This window comes from Rhinichthys klamathensis, unplaced genomic scaffold (assembly GCF_029890125.1).
Source record: "Rhinichthys klamathensis goyatoka isolate OS25496 unplaced genomic scaffold, OSU_Roscu_1.1 h1tg000223l_1, whole genome shotgun sequence".
NCBI classification, from domain to species: Eukaryota; Metazoa; Chordata; class Actinopteri; order Cypriniformes; family Leuciscidae; genus Rhinichthys; species Rhinichthys klamathensis.
The window spans coordinates 3,764,597-3,784,281 of record NW_026606747.1 but is presented as its reverse complement, the minus strand read 5'-3'; the positions used below and the strand labels follow the sequence as shown (position 1 = coordinate 3,784,281).

Sequence of the window (19,685 nt, the reverse complement as noted above, 5' to 3'; positions counted from 1 at the left end):
AGGGGGGCTTGGGTTAAACCTGTCAACACAAGCCTTATGCAACAAAAAATAAAAGGAAAAGTATACACTGCCCACCTCTGTATAACTGCTTTGTGCAGACTCTTCTGTAGGCCTTTCTGTAGATGTGGACTCCTGCAACACATATTGCATTCAGAAATAATAGGTACTCAAGTGTAAATGAAGTAAAGTTATTTAAAGATACTTTCTCCAAAAGACAGTCATCTGAGAGAGTTTCTTCACTGTCCTGTGCATTGGTGGGGAAATGGGCATTACAAAGTGTTGTACTTTCTTCCCTTTTGATGTAAAGTTTGGAAAAGTCCACTTACTGCACATGGATCAGCCAGGAACAGATAAATGTGTTGGTGTTTAAAACTGCACAAAAGAGGAAAACACAATTTCATTACAATGAAGTACACTGGGGGAAATGTGATCAATAACTCATGGCAACATATTTTTTTTCATTAATTAGGCTACATGTAGTTTCACACATGCACACTTTCACAAGTAAGCAATTCATCACTAGGCCTACTCAAGGTTTAACAGGTGATATGACTGGACCAGCCATTGGGATTATAGGCCTATAGTGCAGCAAAAAAATATTTTACAGTGTAAGATCATTTAAAGTTCATTTACCAGTAATGAAGGAGTTGCTGCTACTGGTCCCTGCTGTGTGTCTGAGGAAGAGCTGAACCCAGGATGGGTCGGTTCACATTCAACCCAAGGGCCAGCTCTTCTGCCGGGGTATAATGTGGGGTTGCACGACACCACCTGTTTGTTTTTCTTTTCTTTTTTTCTCAGCCTTTTTCTTGGTTGCTTTTATAAACAAGCAAACATTTATTAACAGTGCCTTTTAAAAGAGACTATAGTAGCCTATAGTACAAATTACCATTATGTAGAATATTGTAGTACTTCACTTTTACTTGTTCCCATGTTCTAGTAGTGGGTGGTGACTGCGATACAATGAACAAAGTTATTAATTATTTAGAAATTATTCAAATAAAAAAAATATATACTGTAATAAGTGATAAAAACATCTAAATGGTCGCTACAAACTTAATTTGCTACTTTTTGCCAGCCCTCTCTCCTGGCTTTGCACATTTTAGGTGAAAACTTGTAATTAAGTTTTCAAATTCAGCATAACCTTCTAGCAATAGCTCTTGCTCTGCTGCAGAGTAAAACTGAGCGCGCTCTTTGGCCACGGTGAGCAGCCAATAGCAGCGTTGCTGATCAATGTTTCTACTATCGATACATATCCCCTTTTAACCCAGCGCATAAACGCGCAATTATCTCAGATAACTCAATCCAGCGATACTAATCATAAACAACAGGTGTGTTCGAAGAACCCAATTAGCCGGATCATGATTAGCACGATGATATCATCTTAGATGTCTCATTTGATCTCGGATGTTTTAAGCAACGTACGAAGAACGAGCCCCAGAAGCAAACTAAATACAAGCATGAATCAAACATAACAAGGTGAAAACAGGTGACACTGATGATGATAACGAGGGACAGGCTGGTAAGTGAGGGAGTGAATACAGGTGTGGAGAAGAGGAGGATTCTGGGAAGTGTAGTGCAGACACAAAGACAGACTGGTGCAGACGAGGACTGTGACAATAGGGAGGATCGGCTCTGGGTTATACCATAAAAATAAGCTGACCAACTTAACTTCCTCTGAACTTAACTTCCCCTAATGTAACTTTATATAATCGTGCCATGGTTTCCCATGTACACTTAGTTGGAATATTACTACAATAATCAGAGGTTGAGGCTCACTCTATTTAGATTGGTCTAGCAACACTCTGTTGCTCTAAATGGAAATTTCATTATTAGCCCCTACAGTCTAAGCCAATTTGTTAGGCAGAGCTCTAAAACTTCAGTCGGCGTGCCCCAATGCTCCACCTATTCTGAGGTTGTACTTGCACTAAGCACGGTTGTCTTGTATCATGCCCTGGTGTGATTCCATTTCTCATATAATGGTGTCAATTCAGGCAGATCAATAATATTGTAGAATATTAAATGCCCCCAAACTAAGCAAGCCAAAAGCCAAAGACGACAGTGGCAAGGAACCAAAACTCCATCAGGTGACAGAATGGAGAAAAAAAAACCCTGGGAGAAACCAGGCTCAGTCGGGGGCCAGTTCTCCTCTGGCCAACGAATAAACAGTGTACGATTATGATTCAGGCCGCATTACAGGTCAGAAGTCAGATTGGATCAGAACATTCAGAATATTATCCAGTTCCATCTGGTTGAAGATCGGAGTCATCACGCCGGTAGGGAGACGGGTTTATTGAGGATTAGCGCCGATGGCTGTCGTGTCGATGAGGCCTTCACAGGGGAGAGTCTAGTTGACACAATCTCTGCTGACACTTTAGGGATGAATTGTGGTCGTGTCTATGTGCAGGTCTTCCATCTGATCTGAATACGGTCCGAATCTGTCTGACTACATCATGCGTTGTGGTCGTGTCTAGGCACAGGTCCACCATCTGATCTGGATACGGCAAGGATCCGGCTAACTACAGTAAACCTCAGAATAAACAGAAAGACTTACATTAGCGTAGATACCATTCTTCTTATGATGTAACAAGTACATCAGGTGTTATAGGAAGTGTTCCTGGTTTCGGCTGACCTAGTTTATGCAGCCTAATAATCATTTAACTGATTTGAATAATAGAAATGTACATGTTCTTTGTGTATGCCAGGTTAAAAAGATGTGTTTTTAGTCTAGATTTAAACTGACAGTGTGTCTGCTATTTGAACAATGCTAGGAATACTATTCCAAAGTTTAGATGCTAGATAGGAAAAGGATCTACCGCCTGCAGTTGATTTTGATATTCTATTTATTATCAACTAGCGAGAGTTTTGAGATCGCATTAGACGTGAAGGTCTATAATGCATTAAGAGCTTTCTCAAGTACTGGGGATTTAAACCATTTAGTGCTTTGTATGCATTATGTAATCAGCAATTTTTTAAATGTGTACGATGTTTAACAGGAAGCCAATGCAGTGTTGACAGAATCTGGCTAATGTGGTCATACTTCCTGGTTCTAGTAAGAACTAGCTGCTGCATTTTATTAAGTGTGCAGGGCAACCACCCAGTAGAGCATCAGCATTACAATAATCTAGCCTTGAGGTCATGAACGCATGAATTAACTGTTCTGGACCAAAAAACCTTGGGGGAAACCAGGCTCAGTCGGGGGCAGGTTCTCCTCTGGCCAACGAACGAACAGTGTATGATTATGATTCAGGCAGCATTGCACCATGCCAAGCCACGCTCATCAAATGCTGTACTCGCGAGATGCTTTTCTGACGAAAGTGGCTCCATCCCTCGTTCTCCAATGTTCTCTCCCTATGAGAGCCTGAGAGCAAGAAGCAATGGAGTCGTGGGAGTTTAGGGGACTAAGTGAAGCTCACACCGGTGATATCCCGCATGGCTCCCTCTCCCTGCAGCGAGGGGATTCCCTAGTACTCTTCTCCTGCAATAACCAGCGCCCTCGTCTGGTAAGATTGTTCTGGTCTCTTAGGAATTTGCCAATACATTGGCAGCTTTAAATACAGAGGAATGATTGGACTCCAAGCAGGACTCCGCCTCCTACCACCCAAGGAGCCAGGTGATGTTAAGGGCCTGTATGGAAATTGTCATTCGGTTAGGAGTGGTCGGAACTGGAAATGCCGGCCCACAGCCACTCGACGAGTGAATTCCTGCAGCCGGGGCACCGTCAGTGAGCCGCCCGCCAGGAATCTACCCATTTCGTTCATCCTGGACAAGGGGCGCATCCCTTCCCCGCTTTAAAGTCTGTGTGGATGCCATAGCAGCGTACCACACTCCTGTGGCCAGGCAGTCTATAGGCAGGAACAACTTTGTCGTTCGTTTTCTGACGGTGGCCAGAAGGCTGAACCGGCTTTGTCCTCTTACAATTCCAACATCTACAGTCCTTAGGGCCATTAGGGGCCCACCCTTCGAGCCGCTCCAGTCGGATGAGCTGTAACGCTTTCTCCTAAAGACCGCCCTCCTACTACCCCTAGCGTCAGTCAAGCGAGTGTGTGACTTGCAAGCACTCTCTGTGAGCTCGTCTTGCCTTGAGTTTCTGTAAAGTCATCCTCAAACCAAGACACAGCTATGTACCTAACGTACTCTCTACTCCATTCAGAGAACAGGTCATTACTCTCTCTCTGCTCTGGTTTCAGAGTGTAAGGATTCAGGGCGGATCTAATCCGTGGGGAATTTGCATATCATAATTAATAATTGGAAATTAATAATTATTCATACATGTTTGGATTAGATCTGTCTTACATGTTAATAAATCTCCCGATAAGGGAGGATCGGTCATTCTACCTGCATGCGTGCATGTGAATCCCGGAAATTAACCACAAGTTGCTTGCAGTTAATTACACGGGCCATGTTTCACACACAGGTAAAATGAATTAGCTCAATTGTCAGGATAATATTTGTGGGATCCACAATATCATCTTACTTTATAGGATGTCAGGAAACGCAATTCTCTGGCCAGAAGAATTGGGTTTCCCGCCCATCAACACATAACGTTAACGTTACTCTTTAAAGTATCTGTAATTCGTAAAGCTTGTAGCATTTAGACCTTTGGCACTTAAGTGACTTGAAATTGAGCAAAGAAACAGCACATCAATCTAATGAATATATAATTAATTTAATAGAGGCATGACTACTTATGTATTTACTACGGTTACATGGGATATATGTATTTACAAACACATAGACAACAATGAACGATACAATAAGACATCAATGAACGAGAAATGCATAAAGTTTGGACAATGGATAACGTACACGCGTGAGCGAGTAAGAGAGAGAGGAAAGGGAGAAAGTTGGTGAGAGAGCGAGGGAGAGAGACAGAGCTGGTAAATTGTAAACCTCGACATCAACCTTCTGAAACAACACGAAAACACATTCTTAATGCTCTGAAAACAGGGTAACCCAAATTTACTTGCACGTGGAAGCGTTCTCTCATGTGTTGCTGCGTTCCTTGAGCGGCCTGCATGTTGAACGAAGGTCCTGTCCTGCTTGCGCGCGTCGTGTGGAGCGCGGCTGCAGCGTTTTTGCACGGCCCGTCCCGGCGCGTGCATGGTTGGCCGCTTGCGCGTGGCGCCTTTGTTCCATGGGGGATCACGTGGCGTTCGTTGGCATTCGGCGCGAGTGTTTGAAAGGCTTAAAGTCTTTGAGGTGACGTTACCCGAGGAAATAGTTCGGCAAAGTCCATTTCCTTTCCTGGGAGACGAACTCGGGAGTAAGTTAAAGAAGAGACGAACTTTAGACGAACAAAAGAAAAGATCCATGGTGGGATCAGATCTCCATGAGGAGATCGCTAGCATCACATGTTTCTCTGAGACGGTCAGACTGCAAGAGAGAGAGAGGGCGGAGCCGCGCTCCTACATTTATCACCTCGGAGGAATCCATCCCCTTCCTGTTCACTGGGCCAATCGGGGAATGGATGTTGCACGCGGGAACCCTGGGTTTTATTGTCCTTTGTTCGGAAGAACGTGCCCCTCGTGGTAGAGGGGTGTGTTCAAGGAGGGTGTATAGTTTAGCAGTTTGAATCTTCAATGGCGGTAAAACCTATTAAAAATACACTTTACTTTATATCTCTTTGCATATTCAGATAGCCCGTTCCATGAGCATTTTAGAGGTGTCAAACACATCATATGAAAGTCAAAGGAAAAATACAGAGGTATTTAATATGCATAAAGAAGGTATTTCTAATGTCTATTTATGGCGTGGCCAAACACAGATATTTCACTGTGACATGGGGAAAAACACATATACATTTAACAAAATATATTCAATGGTTTTTATGTCTTTACCCAACAGAAATGTCCGTCTCTTTGTTCAGAGACATTCCGATGGGTTATAACTTTGTAACAGGAGCTTCACTCGTGTGTTGGGGGAGGGAAGGGCTCGTGTGTGTGTGTGTGTGTGTGTGTTACATTCAGTCTTTTTGGGTCTTTAGCAGGATGCATTTAGTTATTCAGATTCACCCTGGCCCAGTCCTTACAGTCCCCCTTTTTGTCTGATGAAGTCCCTGTGTGGACTTAATCGGACAACAATCATCACAATGGACGGATGGCAGGTGAATCATGACTCATGCAGCAGGTGGTTATTAGGGCTGAGGATTCAGCTCTATGAGGTTCGAAGCTGCCTCTGGCCTGGTCTCTGACTTGGCACCCCCTTTTTGCGGGTTTCGTCCGAAACCTTTCGTGAGCTTGGCTGAAGATGTTTGTATCTCGTTGAGTCTCCTGTATAGGATGAAGGTCAAGCCCAGTGTCAGGGTGTGTCTGACTACCATAGAGGTACACCGTGCAGTGTCGGCTGCGGTCCAGGCTTGGATAACAGGTGAGGTAGTCAGAATGGGTAGTAGAGACAAAGCTTGGAGAGCTGTGTCGATAGGAGCAATGTCAATTAGCTGGGATCACCCCCCTTTCGCAAACCACAACTCCCGTTCTGGAGTTAGGGTGAAAGTGTGGTACCTGGAGAAGGATGGGATTTCCAGTTTTAATTTGTACTCTTTGCATGGAAGATGGTACCATGCCAGGTCGCCAAGGTGAGGGATGGCACTTTCCGGTGCTTGGATTCACAGGCTCTAGTGGAGCAAGGTGACACAGGTGTCGGTGTCATTCTGGTCGTAAGTGAGTGCAGCTGTGCGCACAGGAGTGTTAGCGAGCCGCCTGTCACTTACACTCTCTGCTTGGGTCTTGATGCCTTGAGTGCGTAGCTTGGCTTCGGCAGGGCAGCGGTTGTCGCTGATCTGCAGCCCGCAGATTCCGTCAGTGTTGTCTCTGAGGGGAGGCTTGTTAGGGCAGAGATAGTGAATTTCTTTGGTCAATGTGCACACGTACGGGTTCGGAGCTTAGGACGGCTTTGTGTTGCCGTCGTTGCAGTCAACCCCGTCCGGCGTGTGGATCTTGATGTGAATGTTACTTTTCGAAATCTGACCTTGATAATGTTCTTGAGCCGGTAAATTCGGCTTGACTCTATGATGGGCAAGTTCAAGAGAAAACCCCCCAACTTCTCTGCTTGTAGTCGGCGCAGAGAGGGATGGCACTACCCAGAGAGTAGGAAAGGTGTATTTGTACTCGTGGCGTGGTGATGGCGGACGCCAGTACGGTTTTCACGAGGCTTAAGGGTATCAGGTGCGGTGGAATTCTACCCCTGGCGAGGCTGTCGATGGAGGAGTTCACCCCCTGCAGCAGGTTTGTCATCAGGGCTGTTACCAGCTGAGTTTGAGCACAGTCATTCTGGAAGACAGTAAACAGCTGTTTCATGGAGTGAGTGTTGGAGTGCATGGGGTTCAACGCTGTGAGTGTTGAAAGTTACCACAGTTCCCTTCAGTGTCTTGTCGATGGTCTGCAGGGATGCACTCTGTTGTGAGTGCTCGTGACAGTCATTTTCTCAAGTTGCTTGAGCATGTGTTCAACCACGGTCTCAGCGTGAGTGCGGGAGTCCTTTGTCCATCGGCACCTACCCAGCTGTATTGTGTTGTTACGCTGGGGTAGTGTGTTCTGTAGGCGTTGTAAGGATCAGGTGGCACATTCACTTTCTGAGTGCGGGTCCGGCAGAAAAGGAGTCCTGGTGCCAGACCTGGTGAGATGTCCGAGTGCGGTTGCCCTCTGGTTGGCTGGAGGCACAGCAGCATCCTGGTAAAAGTGAAAGGGAGAGAGAAAGAGAGAAAGGGAGGAAAAAGTGTCTTGCAAGTGCCTCTGGTGCTGCGGCGTGCAGCGGCATACATTGGCATTACCCCCCTTTTGCACTGTGGCATCACAAGCTGTGGCGCGGTGATGGCATCAGGTGCAGAACGCTGAATGTTGTTTAGTGCACGCAGCATGTGCTTGTCGACGCAGGTTGGCTGAAGGCACCGGTTGTCGGTGGGTGCAGACGGCGGTCGTGGGTGGTTGGAGGGGTAGAGAGGTGGTTGTCTCAAAGTTCATTTGGTTAGTCACAGTCTTTGGTGAGCTGAAAGGTGCAGGGTAGCAAGTTCACATCTCCATTTGGTGCTGAGGCTGTGCCTTTATGGCTGGCTGAGGGAGTTCTTGTGACCTCTGTGACCTGCCAGTTAGGTTCTCTTGACCTGTGTGACTGGAGGGGGAGGGGTTTTTGAACTTGAGCTCAGACATTCAGTTGTTTAGGGTCTATTAAAGGCTCAAAGCGATTTAACAGGACTTGGCCAATCGGAAGTGGGTACGTGATCGGTACACTGGGTGAACGGAAGCTACCTGTTTTGAGCCAAATGTTGTTTTGGCTGTAGGATTGCACGTTCAGCTCACATGTTTGGGACTTGAGAGTTTGTTTTGATGCTCAGCTGTAGCACTGAGTCTTTCAGAGAGTTGGGCTGACATTAGCGTGGTGTTCGAGCTAGTGTCTAGCAGGCCTTCAAGGCTCAAATCAATGTCTCTGGTGGTGGTTAGGTAGAGTTTTCGTGCCACCCCCTTTTTGATTAGGCTTTACAGAAGTCTTGGCGTCTGGGCTGGTGTCGTGACTGATGAGCGGTTAGGCAGGGGCTCTGTGGCATTCTGGCACACTTGTTGTGAGTGATTAATGCGTGGCCCTAAAAGTTCAGAACTACTGCTTAATAGGTTCGTTAAGCATTTAGCATAAAGCTAAGTGTCTCTTGTGTCCTTATCTTAGCTGTGACTGTTAGGCTAAGTTTTGTGTGGTTCCGATGGTGCTTTCTTATTTAAATTCTGCTTATTGTCAATCCTCAGGACTCTAGTAGTGGTGTTGAAGGGTCACAAAACGAGTGCACTGGTTGAAATTAAGCCAAAATAACAAATAAGGGGGTCTGTTTCCTTTCTGGGCCCTATAGGAGATGGAACCACACTCGGACAAGAGAGGCCAAAAAAAAAAAAAAAAAAAAAAAAAAAAATTAAATCATATAGATGACCTAATAGACCAGGGAATAGCTGCTTGCTATTATTATCAAGGTCAAAGGAATGAAATAATTAATGAGGAAAATAAAATAAAAATTAAAGCAAAATGGAATAAAATGATCAAACACAGGAATGATCTGAAGTCGAGAATAATCAGTGGCATTAGTGACTAAACTTTGGATTTGCTTTGATCTACACTTTATAGTGGGTTGTAGCGGTTGCATGTTCAAAACCACCTCGTGTGTGTCCCTCCAAAGGTTTAGTCAACATGCAGATGAAAATTCCTATGGTTATACAAATTCTTCTGTAGTTAGTTACGCAGTTTACATGTAGTTAAACTTAAGTTTAATTAACAGGGGCTCTGCGAAGTTAGTCTTCAACGGTTAGCAAGGAGTATTCCTAAACCAGTGAAGGTGAACTTTAGCTAATAAGAATTGCAAACACGGAAAGTGGATAATTAGAAACCCTAACTGGTGTTGAGGAAAGTATTCTAGAATACTTTGCCCTGTGGAACACAGGCGGTGATTAAGGGTTCAAGTAAATGATGCTAGCTGCTAACTGTGGAAGTTATTTCACTTAGCCTATGCTGTGCGGGAGCTAGGTTAGGTTAGCTTAGCCTAAGTTAGCTTGATGCTAGGCTAGATTTAGCTTAGCCACCCAGGCTGGTTTGTTTACAAAAGTGACATTACGAGTTAACACTTCCTGTGGCAAGTTGTTGTCATGGGAACCAGAGCATGTCAGAACAATTCAACAGTACTTGAAGAATGTCTGTACATTTTACATGAATCACACACGTTTTAACGGGTTAACAGGAGGCGCCTATACTTTGTTTTTCAAGAACTTGATGTTCCATTTAGTAAACTGCAGATGTGTTTTGGCATTTGCTAATTGTACTAATGGAACTTTGCTCTTTACTTTACATGACTTATTCTATTTGTTTACAAAGTAAGGAAATAGAATTGCTGCAAGTCAACGCTTGTCTAAGCGCATGTAGTTACGTCCCTTCTCGTGCATAAATGCTGATTTTTCAGCACGTGACTTGGTTTGATCGCTTAGTAGCTTTCTGCTTGTAGATGCAGCCAAAATTTAGGTGAATTACATCAATCTAGCAACAAATTTTTTTTTTTTTTTTTTTTTTTGAGGGCCTTTACATCGTAGAAAGGGGAGCATCACCCGGGTCTACATAGATAACACCGTTCTGAGTTTTCTTTGTCAGAAACAGGTTTTAGTCATACCGCGATTTGGATTTCCTTTTAACCAAAGCGGAATGGATATCGGTACAGATTACAAGCTGCTGAGATGATACCCTTTTCACACAGACTTACGCTTTAATGCTGAAGTTACTGATACCAGTTGAGAATCTAAGGCTCTTTTACTTGAAGTAGAGATGTCAATTCCAGCTATTGTTTTATCGGCATTTAGACAAGCCAGTGATCGAAACACGTATTGCACGTTTTGTTTTAGTTGGATCGCGATGATCAAGTGCACGCCCGTGGGTTAACGGTAGTTTAGAACTCAGGTGATTTTACTACACTCTGGCGTCAAGGTGACGTATACCCTATTTGGAGCTGGTGTTCTATGTAACTCTTCACTGTCACGGAACCTAATGTTTAGCGGTGCCGATTTACTCAACATCTAGAAACCGTTTGTTTCAAAAGAGTCGTGCATAGTCTGTCGGCCGTTGAGGCTTACATGTCCGTCTAAGATTCCTTTAAATCAGTAAAATTCTAATTTTACAGACGCAGAGTCTTGCAACTCTTTGAGCACACTTTCATCTACTTTTAAAAGTTTTATGTCCGATGTTGATCAAGGACCTTTTAGCTGAGTCTTGCACGGTGTTCGTGCAGTGTGTCTTCTGGTTTTGCAGTTCAGGAATTTGGGGTTTTAGGAATTCTTACTGAGGGGACCTTCACGCATCGTTGAGTGGGCATTGCGTGGGGGCAGAAGAACTATGGTGGCTAACGGGTTTTGGAGGGAAAGTTTCTTGAAACTTGTGTCCTCAGTCACAGGTTCGTTGTAAGTTCCACAGCAAACTCGTTCGGAGCCGGTGGTGGTAGCACAGGTTCTTCTAGGTCTGTGCTGCTGGGTGTCTGTGACGTGTGTTCACCGGTTGGAGACTGCAGGTGAAAAATCAATGTCCTGTAGATTGTCAGAGATGTGTGGAAGGCGGGCTTTTTCACCCCCCTTTTCAGCTCTTGTGCGTTGGCTGAAATGTGCGGACCGGTCAGGGGAAACTTGTGGTGTGTGTTTCCCCTTTTCAGGTCATGCTGCAGTCTATAAGAGTGTGGCAACTCTGTGTGATCGGTGCCAAGTTCGTGTTCGAGATCTTGTCTCTGTTGAACGGGCTTGTGGATGGTCGCACGGGCCTCTTTTGAGTTTTTCGCAGGCCGTGCGCTTTCGAGTCTCTTTCAGTTCGGTCTCTGCTCTTTGCAAGAGGCTTCACTTTGTCGGAGTTTCTCGTCGAGTTCCTCTCTGGTTCTTTTCTCTGACTATTCACTTCGGTCTGTGTCGATGAAGGTTAGCCAGGGCAGTTTGAAGTCTTTCCACTTCCTTTTGTAGCTCGGGGTCGTTGTCATCCTCGGCGTTGCAACCTTGTGCTCCAGGGCGATGCGGCTCCTTTGTGGAGGCGTGCTTGCGCGGTGAGCTGGAAAGCGAGGTTTTGACGTGTTTGGCCCAGTCTTTGTCGTGGGAGCTTTGGCTGGGTTGGTGCGACATTAGCGTGTCCACGTCTGCGTCCAGCTGCTCTTTGCTCGGGCTCTGTCACTGGCGACCTTGGGCAGGAATGGAGGTGTCATGAATCTCAGCCATGTCTCCATGTTGTCCCAGCGGGTTGTGGGACTGTAGGACCGGAACATACTGGCTTCACTGTGGGCGAGAGGAACACAACACACACAGAGAGACCAATGCAAGTTCGTCTATGTCTAACGAGCTATAATACCGGCTATGCCGTGTATGAAAATTTTGGTTAACTGATGCAGACAGTTAAATCATTCGGTGGGACAATTTAGGTGGGTCGGTATGGGCCTGAATAAAATTTAACAGGGCGGTAGCTTAGGGGTCACCTGTCTATGCTAACGGCTTGGTTTGTCAAACTATTATTCAGCGTTCCTTGTGGTCTCAGATAGTTTCTGTCTTCTAGGTGAACTGAAAGGAACAGAGCACAACAGAAAAGAGCAGTGGCAAGATAGCAAAGTTTGAAGTAACATGCAACCATTAAAGATGGAAAGTTCTGTAATGAAATGGCGTCAATAGTACACAGGAAGTGTTACAAGGGAAGAGGCCTAAGCCTGCGGTTTGTGGCTCGGAGAGGAGAAGGGAGCCACACGCTTCAATGACCGGGGGAATTCATAGATTCTGTGGCCAATACTAAGTGGATGGGTTTAATACCTTTTTCTAGTTTGCCTGGGGTGAAATGAGGTCATTCCGCTCGAAGTCAGCATCGTGGCTGGTCCTTCTGTCGCCCCAAACACTTGACAGCAGTGTCCCGGGCCTTTCGGTGCATCTGTACCTAGGTGCGCCCTCGCAAGCAACTTGACCTGGAACACAACCGGCGGTGCCGCATTGGTAATGTCGTGTTGCGGGCCGCACGAAGGGAAAGATACAGGAAAGTCCGAGACCCGTGCTCAGTCAGTGCTGGTGACGCAGATCAGACGAACCAGCCCGCCGGACCTCGAGCAGAGCTGACTGTCAAATCACCACAGCCTGAGAGAGATTTCTACCTACAAACATAAAACAGGATGAAGAACAATTGAACCTCAACGTGAATTAAAGCTCTTTTATCTAAATCAAATTGAGTGTCTCTTTTTTTTTTTTTTTTTTTTTAAATCAAAGGCAACGGCTTTACTAAAATTATGGTAAAAACAAAGGGAATTATGACAATGTTAATTATCAGAATAACCTAGCCTCTATTCAGGGAAGAGATTAAGTGCAGCAGGAAGAGCACAGGAGGAAGCAAGCTGCAGTGGCGTGTTTGGGCCACTAAGGGTTTGGGCCACTTCCTCCTAGTGGTCAATCTGGCTGACAGAGACCTTGATTTAAATTGCATTCAAACTGGTTTAACTACAATTCAAATCAAGCATATGCATAGATGTTAAGTAACTTCTAGAAAGTAAGGATACAGTTGTCACAACGTATCGAATCAAAATTACTAAAAATAATTTGAAAAAGGAAATATAGAAATAAAGCCATAAAACCATTCCCGACAGGAACGGAGACTTCCTTCAAATTAATTTGAAATTTGTTTGTTTCAAACCAAATTTGAATAAGTGTAGGAAATTGAAGGTTGGCATTATATTTGATTAGTCATCAGAAACTGCTAATACCTACTTTTGAATTTTAAATTCAAACGTGGTTTGAACTAAATTCAAAATAAATGTACACAGTCAGTAGTGAAATCATGTTATTAAAACTGGAACTTGCACATGCATTGAAAGTTAGAAACACAATTTCAGGAATTCACTGGAACAATCTGAAATGGTGCTGAGAGAAAATTATTTAGGAAAGGATGACCTTGTTACCATTGTCCACACGATGGCGACATCTCGCTCATGGAGGGTAAAGTCAGGACGTGGAGGCCGTCTGATACTGGGAAACTCAAGGGCGCGCCCTAGCGTTTGGCAGTAGCATAGCAACCCGCCTGCTTTCACATGTGACTGTCTCAGAGGACGTGCAAAGAATTACACGCCTCAATTGCTGCATCAATCCGAAATAGTGCGGAATTTAAATATCGACGGATTTCTTTCCGGTTCTATATTTCACAGAACGGCGTGGCAGGATTTTTCCTACACACACACATAGGGACAACAGGAATTATACGTCTGTCGTTCGGATACAAATACATTTATCAAATAGCATTTATGATAAAAAAATGTTTTCAGTGTTGGATTTTTTTTTCCTCGGTGCTATGTTTTACAAGCACATCTAGCAGGATTCGTCGCTGCGTTGTGCGAGAGAAAACAGGAATTATTCATCTGTTTTCAACTCCAAGCATATATCAAATAGCACTTGTGATAATATGCTTTTCGGTTTTTTACAATTGAGTAGCTAAGTCAATGTTTTAACCAGGAGTTTTTATCGTTAATCTAACGATTATAAAATAAGGCCTTTTTAAGAATAGTGAATGAGCATCGATTCACTAAATCTTGTCTTCACCCTGACAGAAGAACATCGTTCGGACAGGGGAGTTTAACATTAAAAATGTCGTCGTTCAAAAGAGGTTTCTTCGTCTTTTGTGGGACAAATTTAATACTATGAACTGCAGTTTACTTTTAGCGATTAAAAGTGACTAAGATGTTTGAACATTTAGCAGCTTGTTAAATCAGATCGGGAGTTCGCAAGCGTTCACTCCGATGCGCACGTGTAATATTAAATATTACATAAACAATATTAAATAACAATACACATAGATTGAAAACTGATTTTTGCTCAGAAACAAGTTTAAAATGTGCCCGCATTCTCCACCACTTTTATGTAAGGATTCAGGGCGGATCTAATCCGTGGGGAATTTGCATATCATAATTAATAATTGGTAATTAATAATTATTCATACATGTTTGGATTAGATCTGTCTTACATGTTAATAAATCTCCCGATAAGGGAGGATCGGTCATTCTACCTGCATGCGTGCATGTGAATCCCGGAAATTAACCACAAGTTGCTTGCAGTTAATTACACGGGCCATGTTTCACACACAGGTAAAATGAATTAGCTCAATTGTCAGGATAATATTTGTGGGATCCACAATATCATCTTACTTTATAGGATGTCAGGAAACGCAATTCTCTGGCCAGAAGAATTGGGTTTCCCGCCCATCAACACATAACGTTAACGTTACTCTTTAAAGTATCTGTAATTCGTAAAGCTTGTAGCATTTAGACCTTTGGCACTTAAGTGACTTGAAATTGAGCAAAGAAACAGCACATCAATCTAATGAATATATAATTAATTTAATAGAGGCATGACTACTTATGTATTTACTACGGTTACATGGGATATATGTATTTACAAACACATAGACAACAATGAACGATACAATAAGACATCAATGAACGAGAAATGCATAAAGTTTGGACAATGGATAACGTACACGCGTGAGCGAGTAAGAGAGAGAGGAAAGGGAGAAAGTTGGTGAGAGAGCGAGGGAGAGAGACAGAGCTGGTAAATTGTAAACCTCGACATCAACCTTCTGAAACAACACGAAAACACATTCTTAATGCTCTGAAAACAGGGTAACCCAAATTTACTTGCACGTGGAAGGGTTCTCTCATGTGTTGCTGCGTTCCTTGAGCGGCCTGCATGTTGAACGAAGGTCCTGTCCTGCTTGCGCGCGTCGTGTGGAGCGCGGCTGCAGCGTTTTTGCACGGCCCGTCCCGGCGCGTGCATGGTTGGCCGCTTGCGCGTGGCGCCTTTGTTCCATGGGGGATCACGTGGCGTTCGTTGGCATTCGGCGCGAGTGTTTGAAAGGCTTAAAGTCTTTGAGGTGACGTTACCCGAGGAAATAGTTCGGCAAAGTCCATTTCCTTTCCTGGGAGACGAACTCGGGAGTAAGTTAAAGAAGAGACGAACTTTAGACGAACAAAAGAAAAGATCCATGGTGGGATCAGATCTCCATGAGGAGATCGCTAGCATCACATGTTTCTCTGAGACGGTCAGACTGCAAGAGAGAGAGAGGGCGGAGCCGCGCTCCTACATTTATCACCTCGGAGGAATCCATCCCCTTCCTGTTCACTGGGCCAATCGGGGAATGGATGTTGCACGCGGGAACCCTGGGTTTTATTGTCCTTTGTTCGGAAGAACGTGCCCCTCGTGGTAGAGGGGTGTGTTCAAGGAGGGTGTATAGTTTAGCAGTTTGAATCTTCAATGGCGGTAAAACCTATTAAAAATACACTTTACTTTATATCTCTTTGCATATTCAGATAGCCCGTTCCATGAGCATTTTAGAGGTGTCAAACACATCATATGAAAGTCAAAGGAAAAATACAGAGGTATTTAATATGCATAAAGAAGGTATTTCTAATGTCTATTTATGGCGTGGCCAAACACAGATATTTCACTGTGACATGGGGAAAAACACATATACATTTAACAAAATATATTCAATGGTTTTTATGTCTTTACCCAACAGAAATGTCCCTCTCTTTGTTCAGAGACATTCCGATGGGTTATAACTTTGTAACAGGAGCTTCACTCGTGTGTTGGGGGAGGGAAGGGCTCGTGTGTGTGTGTGTGTGTTACATTCAGTCTTTTTGGGTCTTTAGCAGGATGCATTTAGTTATTCAGATTCACCCTGGCCCAGTCCTTACAAGAGGACAGGCAAGATTTGCACTTTGCCCTATTCAGGCCTTAAGAGTATATATTGAGTGCTCTGTCCAGTTCAGACAGTCAGAGCAGCTCTTCATGTGCTTTGGAGGCTACCCCAAAGGGCATCCGGTCATGAAGCAAAGATTCAGTGCCCCATCATAATGGGGCACACTCCACCAGAGGCACTGCCTCTTCCTGGGCGTGGTTCAGCGGAGTCCATTGGCGACATCTGTGTGGCAGTCGGCTACCTTCGCCAGATTTTACAACTTGGACGTCTCTGCTCTCCAAGCAGGGGTCCTGTCTGTTTAGCTGTGCTTTGAACTCTACATGAACTCAACCCGCTAGAATCTTTTCCTCTAGGCTCCTACCTAGTGGTCTTAGTCTCGGGCGAGTACCTCGCCCTCAGGGCCCTTATCCTCAAGGGTCTAAGGCGCGAGGGCCATAAAACAATTGTCGTTCTGCAATTATAATGGCGCTATTGGATTGTGTTCCCAAAGCATCTAGTGACTCAATATGAGTGTACCGTATTATAAAGACAGGTAGGCGTTTTGACAGGCTGAAGAGCCATAGGTTCATTAAGTTTCACTGCGTGAGTCAATAAGGCTTAGGTATTCTGAGAAAAAGTAGTTTTTCTAAAGCATTTAGCGACTGGAAGATTACAAATTTATTTACGGTTTAATTTAGGTTTCCACTACAATAGTATATAGACGTTTATTAAGTGAATTTTGTAACTACTGTAAAATGTCCCAAACATGCCTGATCATCTTGGGAGTTTCTTCTCAGTGTGAGAAAACTATGGGAGCATGGTTCCCGGGTGACATTGTTTTGGGAGAGTCATGCACCTTTATTAGTGTGAATTCCTGTCTCTGTATGAGAAGGCCTGCTTTTCCTGTGTCACGTGTTTAAACCCTGCTGAGCTGAGACCATTTGTCCTGAAGCTCCTGTCTCAGTGCGTGAACCCCTGCTAAGCAGGTTTCCAAAACCTGTTTACCATCACCATTTGTCTTCCCCCCTTTGATGTAAAGCCCTCCCCCTAAAATGCCTATAAGATACCATGTAAAGTTTTCCTTAGTTGGATTTGATTGAGATGCTACAGAGATGAAATAAAGAACTTATACCTCAACAATCTCCTGGTCTGAACTTTGACTTTTCTACACTTGAGAAGAAAATAAGTTTCCTACACGACGCATTAGTCATTCCTGTTATTTCAATGAACCAAGGTTGCGTTAGTAACAAGTACGTTTCTTTCAGCCAAGACTACTTGAGTTTGATGCTTTTATACATGCTTTTATCTCATCTCGACTAGACTACTGCAACTGAATGTATGTTGGTATTAGCCAATCCTATATAAATCGCTTACAAACAGTCCAAAACACAGTTGCTAGACTTCTGACTGGCACTCACAAATACGAAAAAATCACCCCAGTCTTACTCTCTTTGCACTGACTGTCTGTCTGTTTTAGAAAAGAGTTTAAAATTGTACTCTTTGTTATTAAGGTTTTAAATGGACTAGCACCTTATCAGCTAGATGTTTAAGGTCATCGAATCAGAAACGCTTACTGGTCGTTATATATAGGCTGAAGAAAAAGTGTGACCTTTTGCCATAGTCGGCACTAAACTGCGGGACAGTCTACCACTCTCTATTTGAATAATCTTGTCAGAATCACATTTTAAAGCTAAATTAGAAACCTCTCTTTGAGAAGGCTTATAATCACGGAGTCAAATGGGGGTTGTCTAAACATCATTTGTGTGTTTGTGTCTTGTAGTCATTTAGTTTTTGGTCTTTGTTTTCTTCTAAATGTTCAGCGCAGTGGTCAATCACTGTTGTTTTTGGGCTTTATAATTAAATTGAGATTGACTCAGTGACTAAAGATGATGATGCTAATGTTGAAGAGAGAGTAATGAAGAAGCTGATTTCCAGAAAAGTCTAAGAGTGTAGCCCTTTCTGAGTCTAGATAGCTTGGCTCCAGTCTTACAGTAACTTGTAGATGATTATTCAGAAGTGAACAAATGTTGCAAATAAATGAGTGGTTTTGTGTAATCTTTACAGATTTGCTAAATACTACAAGAACAGTGATGGCAAAGACACCAGGACCCTGATCAAGGGATATGGCATTCGTTTTGATGTTCTGGTTTATGGCAAGGTGAGTTTTCGAAGTAAAGACCGTTCAACCTTTGTTAATGACATTAAACTTGTTCATAATGCAGTTATATTTTCAGATAACAAAACGTCTAGGTTACCTATAGTACGTTACGTCAGTGACTGACGAATTGGGATCGTGCCTGAGAGTCCCATCACCTTCTTGAGTTAACAGAACCAGCCAATGGACATTGGCAAGAGATTTGCATCGCACACCACACCCTGTGCTGCAGGTATTTAGAAAGCGAGTAGAGAGACACTCACCAAGTTTTTGCTGAGGATCCGAGCAGTGCCCGGTCGCTCAGTGGTGAGCACAAGGATTGTGACGATGGGACGTAAAACATCTTTGTTCCCTCCTTCAGGGAACAGGGTTACAATAGGTAATCTAGACGTTCTCATTCAGTCAGTCACTACGAATTACGTCAGTGCCTGATGAATTGGGATCCCTAAGAAAAACGCCACAATTGCTGCACCAGTGCTCTGCGTAAGCCGCCTGATCCCCCTGCACCCCTTAGACAGGGCTTACATAGAGAAGTCAATCACTGCTGTTCCTAATTGTCCCACACAGTGTGAATATTGGATAACACTGGGAAAGCGTGCCTAATCCAACCAGAAAGGGACGCTACAGAGACCAGATCCTGCCCGTAGGGAGGTAGCATGTGGAGTTACACAAATGGACTGGCCAGAGGGCAGTGCTACATATAGAAGGTCCCTGCAGAGGATCCAACCTAGCTAGGGTGGAGGCAACACCAACAGGGATGACAGCAGCTCTGCCAAGGGAAAGACACAAGCTCGCCAACCGGGAAGCCGCACCGTGGAAGAATGCACATATGGGATCACCCGAAGGGAATCACAACATATAGGCACCTAGTCTAGCATAGGGGCTGACCACTGGGCATGCACACAAGTGACACACCAGCGCCATCTTACACATGTGTGTGTGTATGTGGCATGCCGTCTGACATCTCTGCTACTCTGTGTTATTTTTGTGTTTTTATCTGTGTCAAACTGTTACTCACTTCTGGTTTATGATCACCAGTTATTTCTGGATATTCCAGACTTTTTTGTTGCCACATATAACCCAGAGTTAAGAAGCTCTGTGGCTGGATCACAATCCTGCTTTTCAAACTCTGCCTGGGAAATTCCAGATTATCTGTGCAGATGGCCTCATGATGTTTTGTGCAGAAAGCCCCGCAGGAGATGCGGTAAGCGCGGAGGGCCCATTCTCCAGGATTCTGTTGACGATCCCCTGCTACCCTCCTATCCGTGTTCGCCGTGGTGGAGCTACTCTTTAGAATCTTTGCTCTTTGAATAGTCTTTGTTATTGAATTGTCCTTGTTATCTCTGAC

General features: G+C 44.1%; 1 protein-coding gene across 1 annotated transcript in view; it reads left to right on the top strand.

Annotated features, from left to right (window-relative positions):
* Positions 1-19,685, top strand: part of LOC130097703 (P2X purinoceptor 4-like) — a 56,961-nt gene that overhangs the window by 31,844 nt on the left and 5,432 nt on the right. The window contains exon 10 of the mRNA XM_056264644.1: positions 18,247-18,340. Within this exon, the coding sequence (XP_056120619.1) occupies positions 18,247-18,340 (94 nt within the window). The remainder of the gene's footprint in view (positions 1-18,246; positions 18,341-19,685) is intronic.